Source organism: Ursus americanus, chromosome 33, assembly GCF_024610735.1.
Source record: "Ursus americanus isolate L20-20 chromosome 33, mUrsAme1.1.p, whole genome shotgun sequence".
Taxonomy (NCBI): Eukaryota; Metazoa; Chordata; class Mammalia; order Carnivora; family Ursidae; genus Ursus; species Ursus americanus.
The window spans coordinates 4,145,686-4,157,959 of record NC_142159.1 but is presented as its reverse complement, the minus strand read 5'-3'; the positions used below and the strand labels follow the sequence as shown (position 1 = coordinate 4,157,959).

Genomic DNA, 12,274 nt, shown 5'->3' with positions numbered 1-12,274 from the left:
AGCCAGTTTATTTAAATTAAATCCAAGCCAATCTGTATCTGTACAGAAATAATTTTCTCAGGGCTCTTATTCTCCAGACTTTACAGAGCTGTACATACTCGTCTCTCCACCTCTCCCTCTGAGATAAAGAAGTGAAAAGAGCTCTGCAGGTTAAAAACCACTTCAAATGAATCTGGGAGAAGGAAGTTCAAAGGGATTAGAATATCACTTGTCTCACCAGCCTGTTATAGAACAGAGTTCAGCTCTTCCCTGCCCGATTCTTTGTGCTCCCATGGCATATCTTGGAATTTATCATGCTTCTTTATGTTTCTATATCTATCTCTGCCTCCATAGTGTGAACTCTCTGATGGCAGGAACTGGGTTTTATTTAGCTGGAGACCCTGTCTGTTGACCTGAATTGTATATATCTACAGTATGTACATAACACCTAGATATTAATTATCATTAAGTGACTTGAATTAAGCAATCTAGAGAAGGTATTAAAAATGCAGTAAGCATATTTTAAGGCACTGAATATAAGACAATGCATACAAAGAACTAGGGATCACAAATATTAGGAAAGTGTAATCTAGTTAAAGTCATCAACATAATGCAGCACCAACATTCAGATAATCTGTCTTGTTTGGTTTATTTACTGTAGTCATGTGGCCCTTAATAGACTTCATTTTGGTGACATGTACTTACAAGTGTCTTTCTCTTATACCTCCATTTTCAAATTCATTGTAATACACAATCTCCTGACAGAAATAAAAATTGGGGCAAGATGGTCAACACCTCTCACTACCAAATCATCCAGTATGGACTCCCTCTAGCCACAGAGAAACTGGCCTTTTCTTATCATCATCTGTAAAACAGCAATATTACTCTGCTGCTTCAAAAGTGACATTAGTTCTGAGCAGGGCAATAAGGATATCCAAATGTGTGTCTCACACACACACTCCCCACAGACACATAGGAAAACCCTTGAAAACACATCACACACAGGGCCTTCGCTCTTTACCTTGTCCTCCCCACTGACAGAGGCAGCCATGCTGCCAAGGCAGCAACCCCCACGTGAAGTATGAAAGAGTGGAGGCGAAACAGCTCAATCAAAACAGCGTGGAAAGGAAAGGAGGGTATGCTTGTCAGTGAAAGTCTCCGTGGAAAGGCCAGACAACTTCTGCTTCTGCCTCGACCATCCTGGGCAAACAACCCTGCTCAAGGTCTGCTTAGCGGAGCTGAGAGGCCAAGCCCTCCCTTTAACCTTTCACAGAAGAGGTAACATGAAAATTCACCCTGTTATCTGAAAAGTGCATTGTGAGAAATGTCAGGGTGCGGCTTATAAGCATACCCTGGAGAGCACAGCTGAGAGCGATTTTGAAATGAGCAGTTAGAGACTGCTGAAACAGAACGCGCAGGTAGGGGAGAGCTCCGCACTGCTCCTGCACTTGGGGCTGTTTTGCTTCGGGCTAAAAGCCACAGACTGACCCAGCAGGATGCAGATTACTCAACTTTCTGAAATGGCATCGGGCTCTTCAGCTTCTCTCTCCATTTATTCTGATTAAGACTCACTCATTTTACCTGGCCCACTTCCGTAAGCCTCCAGCTAACTCAGGTTACCCCCACTTAAGGACAATAAACACGGAGCTGTGTTCTCACAAACAACACAGATACACACAGACGCAAACAGAGGAGTCATTTCTTTGAAAAGCCAGTCCTTTCAAAATTTTAAGTCTGAATCTGAAATTAGAGTAGAGAAGGAAAACCAGATCAATATAAACTCCCCATCTCCCAGGTTTGATAATACCAGTCGTTCCCCCTATTACCTAAAAGTGAGAGAATCCGTGAGCACACATTTATTTCAAACGCAAATGTGCTGCTGGATTAGAATCAAAGCATAATGTGAAGCCAGTTGGAAGAAAGACAGCATTCCTCAAAATCCTGTCATTCACTGGGAGGGTTTGAAAAGGGGAACTGGGGTGAGCTATACCGGGCACTCACCGCAGCGGAAGTCTGCAGTTGGTGGGGTCAGATAGGCCTTGGCCAGCATTCCTCTATGCTTTTGTTTCTCCTAGAACAGTGTCTGTGATGGTTAATGCACCCTTCAGGGACATTCTTAACTCCTGCTTATCTTAAGGTATTTTAGTTTCTTTTTGTGATTAACCAGAGAAGTTCAGAATCTGTAGAATTTGGTGCTTGCCTGATGCTAAGCATTGGAACCGTTCACCAGAGGGTCTGAATAACCAACCTGATGCCAAAAAGACAGGAGCACACTGATGCAGAAGAGTTTCAAGAGCTGACTGGCTAGGTATATCTAATACTTACTATGAAGTCACCAGAGGACAAACACTTCCAAGAGGTAAAGGCTGCAGCCGTCGCACTTTCCCAAATCTCCAGATAACCACCCTCCCCGCTTATTTGGGGACATGGGTTATTAATGGTGGAGAGAGTAGGCTGGATCAAAAAGGAAAGCTGGAAACATATTGTACTGTAGACAGGAGCTTCACCTACACAATTCTTAGCAGAAGGTCACTCTATTGAGGCCAGACATCAAATTGCCTTGTCTCCTATATTTCTAGGATTTTGCAGAGAAGACTGGGTTTCCACTGTCATTGAATTACCCTGGGACCCTAGGGAGGCATTAGCCTCTTTCAAGGGAAACTTGATACCAGTTTACACCATCCCTTTCAAAGAGATTTCCTGTTCCCTAGGAATGGCAAAGGAATCACCACACTGCAAGCTCCAGGAGCACAGAGACCATGTCTGTCTTACCACTGCATTTCTAATGCCTAGGATTGTAGGTACACAATAAATGTATTTCAAAGGAAGGGACTAACTCTGGCAAGCTACTTCAGACACAATATCCAAAAGTGCTATTGAATCAGCCCCAGTCAAAGCAATAACCAGGCCTAGCACAAGGCCTTGCCAAGCATGGGTACATCATCAGTTTGGGGGAAAGTGAATTGTGGCTGAGGGCCAGATGCTGTCATGATAGCATAACAGAGTCCTCTTCCAGAGGAAAAGTCTCCCTGGCTAAAAGAGGAAACAAGTAGTCAGTCTTGCTCCTCAGTGGCATGTTATAAGTATGGAAAACATACAAGATAGCTCATTCTGTCACGGCATGGCTTCAACCAACCTCGGGCCTATAAAGCCATATGAATGGAGGTTTCCTTTTCCTGACAATGCAGAAAGGCCAGCTGCCTGCCTGCATTCTACTTCTAAAAAAATGTGGGAACTGAGATCCACTGGGCGGAGGTAAAAGAAGCTAGCAGAGACCTCAAACCTGCTGCCCACTGAGTCATCTTAGGGTTAGACAAGAGTTTAATCGAATAGGATTTTACATTATCATTTTATAATGACTACTGTTAACACTTGCTGAACTGTTATTTACGCACCTGGGAGTAGGTGAAATATTTGTGTCAACATTTTATTTAGTCCTCAGAACAATCCTATGAGAGATACTGTCATTCTCATTTTGTAGATGAGAAACCTGGGTTTCAGAAACACCACCCAGTATATGAGAGAACCAGGACTTGGCTGATGAATAGGTAGGTAGTCAAGACCCATTCTTGTAACTTCTCTCTAAAATTTATCCATTCCTGCCTGAAATCAAAAGTGGCTCAAGGATCTTAACCACACAGGCTGACTTTTCTTAATGAAGCTCTTGGATGAAAGATCAGAAAGAAAGTTGAAAAGGCAAGCCCTCAAACCAAGAGCTACGCATTTTGACCCGAACTTCTCAATAGTACTCATCTGAGACTCCAAACACTAACCACACACACAGTTCTGGATCATGTTCCTACCATTTCCACACGATACCACGAATTGGAAGATGTTCCAATCAGTAAGATTTTTATGCAAATCTCCAAAATCAGCCCAAAGGCTTGCTTTGGCCCTGCAATTGTTATTTTGTTTTTATTAATCCCTCCACTTTTATTATTCCCTCCCTTGAGGAATTCCTGATGCAAGTCCATTTCAGACAGCTTTTAAATCACATTGGATTTACTGCCCAATTATGCCATTTTCTTATCCCTCTTCACTTCACACAAGTTAGGAAATAAATTTGGGTTTGCATTATGTTTCTGAAGGGCAAAAAGTACCCACCAAAATTATACTCCAAGATACACAGCAAGACTTAAAATGATTATCTTTTACTGAAGAGTGTTTAAGCAAGACACAATTACTTCATTTCACTGGGAGAGAGGTTAATTTTAGAGGATATTCACTGATCTTAGGTCAATTAAATTGTGATATAACAAGATCCCAAAGACTTGCTCGATGCTAGCTGAATTTTAGAATCAAAAAGCTTGCACAGTTTGTGTTAACAACCAGAAAACTCTACCTTTCTCCAGCTGCCATATACTCAAGTCATTATCCTACAATCTGAGGAGACAGATTTAGGATTAATAATTTATCACCTTCCTGTACAGCAATATAGTTACGAATATAGGACAGTTTGGCAGGAGAAAGTTCCTGCTGAAGGCTCATCACTATGAGATATATTCCATTAGTCATCCACCTTAAATTAGGAGCCCAGCAAGAAGAACAGAGATATAATGCCCCCTAAAAAGTCTCCTGAAAATGCTTTTCTCCTAAAGTAACAACCAATGCATGGTCAAAATATATTACTCTCTTAAAAGAAAAAGATACCACTTGGTCTGTCTGGTACTGTAGCCCTCAAGTACAACCAAAGGGTAGGGGCAAAGGAGGAAACTGAGTTCAGGTGACTTCTGTCTGCCAGGGGCAAATGCAGGCAGTTATGAGAACAAAAAGAGAATGACAACTAGTGGGGAAAAGACTTCTTGCTAAACCAGAAGCTGCCTTTGTCCCATCTGCAGTCTCTATGGGGAGTTGAGGGTCCCACCCAGCGTTTGGGACTAATTAAAAAATAAAATACGTCAGGGATGCCTGGCTGCCTCAGTCAGTATAGAGGTGACTCTTGATCTCGGGGACTGTGAGTTCAAGCCCCATGTTGGGTGTAGAGATTACTTAAAAAATAAAAAACAAAAAATAAAAAATACGGCTGAGGTAAATGGAGATCAAAATATCATCTTTATAGGGGCACCCAGGTGGCATAGTCGCGTAAGCATCTGACTCTTGTTCCGGCTCAGGTCACGATCGCAGGGTTGTCACGTTGAGCCCAGTGTGGCGCTCCACCCTCAGCACACGTTCTCCTTAAGATTCTCTTCTCCCTCTGCCCCTCCCCCCACATACACACTCTTGCTTGCATGTGTGCTCACTAAGATAAAAAAATATATCATCTTTAAAATAAGTGATGACTGGAGAACACAGCTTAGATGTAGTCACAAATGGGCTTTCTAATACTTAATTAAACTTAGCCAATCGGACACATGCAGGCTGTCCTGGCATGGGCAGACCAGTTAGAGCATGGCAGGGAGAGAGCACATGCCAATCCTGAAGACTGGCCATTCCATACAACTGGATTCTTTTCCAATCTCACCCATCAGGAAAAAATCACTCTTCCATTCAGGGAGAGAACAAAGGCAGAAAAAAGAGCAAAGATTACCTTCCAAATACTGTTTCCCTCCTAGGAAGTGACGTGCCCATTTAACGAGCCCAGATTGAAAAACAGAGTAGGAAAGAACAATTCTCAACATGTATATTCCAACGTGGTGCTATTTCCAGCATTATCTTCAGGTTAACCCCAAACCTTTATTGCCACCTACTATGTGCTAAATGCTAGGTATGTAACTATGATTAAGACAGTTTAATGAAGCAGACACATAAGTGATCAATCCTAGTAGCTGTCTACTCCCAGCCACGTCTGCTAGGATTACTTAAGTTACTGACTTAGAACAGAGGTTACTCCTTGGCATACCTGGTACCAGACTCACCACCTACCGTAAATACCTATAAAACTGGACAGAATACACAGACAAGTGTTTTTACTCAGGAGATGACAGGCGGTATAGGCTACAATCCCCAAGAGAGAGGAAACTTGAAGTGAGCCCTACAACTGCCCAGTTCTCTGTTAAGGGACAACTTCCCAATCACAGCACCAAAAGCAGGAACCCGAAGAGAACACAGGGGTCTCACTGAGCCCCGGAAGCAGAGTTCTGAATTCGGCTAGACCTGGAGTGGTGAGACTTTGGAGAGGAAGGAGCTGTGAGAAGAGGGAGCCCCAGAAGTCCTTTGGGAGGGTTCCCTGCCAGGATGAGGACTAGAATGTAAAGGTACAGGGCAAGACCCGAGGTTTATTAGATAGTAGATGTTACAGGGCTGAGAGGGAAACAGAATCACTAGAGGTCAAGCAGTGCTGGGGGGGGGGGGGGCAGGAAAAAGAGCACTTTGGAACTTGACTCTGCCAGAGCAAAGAAATCACATGAACACCACAGACCGGCAGACACCAGAAAGGCCTCACCTTAGGATTAAGGACCACACTTTAGAGCAAGACCTCCTCTGAATCTCCCCTCAACACAGCCTAAAACCACACAGTATATAGCATGGTATAAGAGAGATGTACAGACCCCACGAGAACATAAAGGGTAAGTTCAAACCAGGGGCCTCAAGGAACATGTCAGAAAGGAGCTTATGTTTACCTGCATCAGAATCCCTCAGTGAGAACAGTTAACAGTAAATGCCGAGGAACAGAGCACTCTGCATGGAAGCATGAGACGGGACTCTACGAACAGTGATTCGAACGTGGAGGAGAGAAAGGAGTGTGGCATGACTCAGGGATTTCTACCTCGGAATGCAAGTGGAGGTGGTCTTTTCACTGTTATAGGGAATACAGAAGGAAGAGAGGCAAAGGACCACGGGTTTGGTCTTGATACATTAAGTTAGAGGTAGCTGGGAGACATCCAGTTGGAAAAGTGTGACATACGTGGCTGTGTGCTCTGGAAAGGAGTAAACAAACAGCTATGGATTTGGGAGTCAAGAGCACACAGGTTACAGTTGTGAGAAAAAATGAGGTTGCTCAGGGGGAGCACTAAAGAGTGAGACAAGAAAGGGTAGAAACAGAACGCTGAAGAACAAAACATTGAAAGAACAAGCTGACAAGGGAAGTGAGGGAAGAATGATTAGAAAGTGCAGCGCATCGGCTGGAAGGGAAACAGAGAAGGGCACTGCGTCCCTCTGTCTTTTCACCTGCCATGGCACAGGTCTTAAACATCCATCTCCCTCACGAAACTGGGAGTTCTTCCAGGGCAGGAAGTGTACTGTGTTGTTCTGATCTTTATTACCCTCATTCCTAGCCCAGGACCAGACTGCTAGTAAGTTCTCAAAAACTGGTTCTGAATTGAACACTTGTTCTCTGAACTTACTTATTACCTCATTGTGTAATCTACCTCCCAGCAGCAGGGGAACATCAGTACAAGTGTTCATAGCCAATTGTTAGCTTTAGGCCTACAGAAGCTTCTGTGACTCTTCATGGTTTAGGTTTCCAATGCTGGTTCAGGCCCTCTCACCTCCCACACACATGCAGACAGAACTCTTGAGATGTACATATTCTTTCTTTAGATATGTTAGCATATTTGTGAATATTCGAATCGATTTTGTTTCTCTCAAAGGCATTGTGTCTCCTTAAGGTAGCTTCATGTACCTCTGCTCTGAGTGTGTTAATTTGAAACTCTCAAATGACAGATGATGTTAATGTTAAAGTTTAATTCTCAAAGAACAATTCCCTTATTTCTCATTTATTAATTTATTCAGTCAACAAATATTTTTATGGTGAACCTACTATCTGCCAAACACTCAGTACTTGCTGGGAATACCTAGTATAAGTAAAACAGGCAAAACGTCTGCCGTTAAGAATTTGATATCTAGGGGCGCCTGGGTGGCTCAGTCGTTGAGCGTCTGCCTTCGGCTCAGGGCGTGATCCCAGAGTTCTGGGATCGAGCCCCACGTCAGTCTCCTCCGCTGGGAGCCTGCTTCTTCCTCTCCCACTCCCCCTGCTTGTGTTCCCTCTCTCGCTGGCTGTCTCTATCTCTGTCGAATAAATAAATAAAATCTTTAAAAAAAAAAAAGAATTTGGTATCTACTGCAGGACTTTCCAAATTCTTGGAGTCACCTCACTTTCGTCTACAGATACTGATAATCCCCAAGTCCAAAATGCTATTTTTAAGCCATTTAACAATAACATTAAACAGAAAAACAGTGGTTCAATGGTCCATAAGGAAAACACAGAGCATCTTTTGTCAGACAAATTGTAATGACTGCTTTCTAGCGGTGGGCTTCGGCGCTGAACCCGGAAGTTGAAATAAAAAAGAAGCCCACTGTACATAAACCAGTGGGTGCCTAGGGTTCTGCTAGGGATGGAGTAAACTGCCAAGTGGTAAACAGGAATTACAAGGGAGCTGCCTTACTTTGGTTAGTTTTTCAGGAATAATGCATACAATCCATAAGCTAAATGACAACAGCAAACAATCAAGAATGTATTTTATTAGAGAAATCTTAAAAGCTCCGTTAAAAATGAAACAAACTCACAAGTAGATAAAACTGACTCAGGCTGCCAATGCCAGGTTTTTGCTGCTATTATTTTGTTGTTGCCTTTTCAGGTTTCAGGTAGGTTTTTTCCTCCCCCCTATTAAAAAAAGTTATACATATACACAGAAAAAAGATCTGGAAAACACAAAAACTATACAGAAATAATAATTCCACCATTCAAAAAATATATAAACATTTAATTATGTATCTTGTTTCAGACTTTCTATTATATAAAAGTATTTTTCTCTTTTCACATAATGGGCACCATTGTGAATATGCAGTTGTATATCCTGCTTTTATCCCTGAACATTAAGAGCATTTCCCACGTACTTAGTCTTCTAACCTGTGAATTGAAGTTGGATAATATTTCACATGTGGACATGCCACAATCTTACCACGCTCCTACTGTTGGGCAGGTTGTGGCAATGTTTTGCAACATAAAATAAATGAGTGTTGATGAATGTTCTCATTCACAACCATCTCAATATATCCTTAAGATAAATTCCTAAAGGGGAAATTACAAGGGTCAAAAGATATTAACTTTTTAAGGATCTTGATACCTATGCCCGAAGTTCTCCGTTCCAACTTCCCAGCACAGCATGAGGGCAACCACATCGCCCGCAGGCGTCACTGAATATATTTACTTTGACCTTCATCAATATGATAAGCTAAACAAAGATCTCTCATTTTAATCTGCAGTTCTCTGGGGGCACCCGGCTGGCTCAGTGGTGGAGCATGGGACTCTTATCTTGGGATTGTGAGTTTGACCCCCACGTTGGGCACCACGATTACTCAATTTAAAAAAAAATTTAATCTGCAGTTCTTTGGTTAGTAATGAGAACGTACATTTTTTAGATGCTTACAAATCATTTTAATTTCTTATTTCTCTCTCTTTGTATGTCGTTTATTTTTTCTATTAAGATATTAGTACGTTTGTTAAAAAACTGATGTGAAAAAGCTCTGATAAGTTAAAATATATAAGAAATCTGTCTGTCATATGTTACCTGCATGTTCCCTCAGTTTGAACACACATGGTTCTTGGTTCTTCCATGGCAGAAGCTTCAAACTTCTCTAAAATGAAACTGGTGTGATCTAATCCCCGCCAGAACCACTCCCAACAATACCACTTTTGCACTTCTATACTCAATCTGCTCACCGTTGGTGTTTTTAAGCACCAAGCTGAGGGGATACTAAAGCCTAGCCCAGTGAACCCACAGTACTCCGTTTAACCAAGGCTGCACTACAAATACAGAAATACTCAGAAATGCTTCTCCCTCCCCTGTACGTGGAACTCCTCAACTAACAAGCTGCTCATCATGATTCAATGCAAAAAACTGTCTTTGGTCCTCCAAAAGATTACCTGTGGTTGGAAGGCAGAGTAGCAGAAGAAAAACAGCACGGGCTATTGAGTGAACAGACCTAGATTTAGACTCCTGGCTCTGTTGTGTTCTTGCTGTGTGATCCTGGTCAAGTCATTCTGCCTCTCTGGGCCTCAATTTCTTTATGGATAAAATGAGACTAAAACTATCTGTTTTAGGATTGTCATGGGGATTCGGTGAGATAAGATATGTAATGTTTATAACCAAGGGCCTGGTATTTGGTAGGTACTCTTCAAAAAATGCGATTTTCCTACTCTGATAGTGCTAAATCAGTTACTTATTTAACACAAATGATCTTACATAAAATGTTGGCCTGAAATAGTTAGCTGTCCCAGCAAAGCATCATCTGGGTAAAAAAACATTTAGGTCAGCTTTCTGTCAACTGCAATTTTCACTGCTATAATTATGCAATCATCAACCACCACTGCAGGACAACAAAAACCCCAAAGCTGATGTTACCGAAATTGCTAAATACAGTAATTACTTGATTCTCTAGATCGTGACCACCCATTCCTTTAGGAAAGCAACAGAAATCTATGGATTTATAGGGAGCAAAAGGCTGATTAGTTATCCCAGACAGTGGACTCTACAACACAAGGCTTTTGTCACTGCCCAGAATGGCAGGATACTGAGAAGTCTTTCTGAAACTGCTGTTCTCTCACATTCCATACTCCAAGAAGAACAATGTCAACAAAAGAATTGAAAGAAAGAAATGACAGAAAGAAAGAGGACTCTTTGAAATTTAACCTTCTTCACACTCTTTCCTGGCAAGAGGTTCTAGCTTGGGGAAATAATCTCTAGGAGGAAAGCATACTTTATGAAATCTATCAGCATAACCCCTTTCTATAGAAAAAGCAAGGAACACATTCTTCCTACAAGTGAAGATTCCTTTAGGAAAGGAAAGGAAGCAAAGTATCATTTACTAAGCACCTATGTTCACAGGGCTGTAGAACACACTTTAATTACAGTGTCTCTCATATCAAGCTGTGAGGCAAATCTTATCCTTCTTCACAGACAAAAGGTAACTTGCTCAAGGTTTCATAGTTATTAAGTAAAAACATCCAGCTCCAGGACCCAGGTCTTTCCAATTTTCAAATGTTTTTCTTTTCATTACACCTTCACCAAATCTTAAAATGATCATGCCAATCCCTCTTTACAAAAAAGAACCCAATTTTAATTGTGTTTCCAAAACAAATAAACCCAACAAACTAAGTGTCCACCAAAAGGATGACCACTGGGACGCCTGGGTGGCTCACTCGGTTAAGCATCTGCTTTTGGCTCAGGTCATGATCCTGGGGTCCTGAGATTGAGCCCCACATGGAGCCCCACATTGGGTTCCTTGCTCAGCAGGGAGCCTGCTTCTCCCTCTGCCTTCCACTTCCCATGCTTGTGTGCTCGCTCTCTCTCTCTCTCTGACAAATAAGTAAATAAAATCTTAAAACAAAACACAAAAGGATGACCATTTCTGTCAATGAGCAGATTACTTTTCTGCCTCCTACTAGTCTTTAATATGAACTGATTCACAAAGAGTGCCCTTTATATCTTAAATCTATGAAGAAAATGGTACCTGTTGACAACCACAGAGCACTGAAGCAGAAGCAAGTATAAAACAGGTACAGGCTTCTCAACCATTTCATGGATATCTGCCAACAAGATCCAAAAAAAATCCAGGAAGCAGGGCTTGGCTTGACTCCCAGCCTCTTCTCCATGGCCTTCCAGACAGGCGGAACCAGTTCACTATAAAGACAAAAAGGGAAGAAATTATATGCCAAGTAATTAATAATTGATTCCTGGAAATGTAGAGTGCTAGAGAATGTGACAGATTAGGGGGAAGAGAAATTTCAAGTTTGTCTTTCACTGCTCATACCTGCCCGTAAAATTTAAACCTGAGCCTTGACGAAGCCTATAATTATCAGGATAAAAACATAGCAAGGGATATGAAATGAACCCACTGTAAAACTGAAAGACTTTACATTCTATTATTTTCTAAGCTAATAGTAAATCACCTGTGTGGAAGAATGGAAAAAGCACCAGCCCAAAGAAAAGAAGAACTGAGCCTGAGTTCCAGTTGGGCTACTAATAGCTTTGTGACTTTGACCAAACACTCTTATCTATGATGAGTTTGGACGACCAGAGGTGAGCACCTGAGAGTTTTGTCTAGCTGTGCTTTAAAAAAAATTTTCATGTGACTATCTTTAGGAAACACATGCACTCTCCAGTTTACTACTGCCCCACCACTATGATCTTAAAAATCTAAGTAACACTTCGACGTCACCTTCCTGATCGCTAGAATCATTTGCAATTCCTGACTCGAATTCATAGATACACTCGACAAATATTTGCACAGCCCTTATTATGTGCTAGACATTATGCTGGCTACTTTGGAATCTAGGAGCTGGATAATTTAGGTCCCTTCCAGAGAAAAAAATTATTTTCATCTGTTTCATCTCTCTTATACAACTTCCCTACAT

At 41.8% G+C, this 12,274-nt stretch overlaps 1 protein-coding gene across 3 annotated transcripts in view; it reads right to left on the bottom strand.

The window, feature by feature from the left end:
• Positions 1 to 12,274, bottom strand: part of KIAA0319L (KIAA0319 like) — an 88,670-nt gene that overhangs the window by 73,971 nt on the left and 2,425 nt on the right. For all 3 annotated transcript variants that reach the window (XM_045782590.2, XM_045782591.2, XM_045782589.2), the window contains exon 2: positions 11,371 to 11,540. In XM_045782590.2, coding sequence (XP_045638546.2) covers positions 11,371 to 11,512 — 142 coding nt within the window. In that variant the 5' untranslated portion in view covers positions 11,513 to 11,540. The remainder of the gene's footprint in view (positions 1 to 11,370; positions 11,541 to 12,274) is intronic.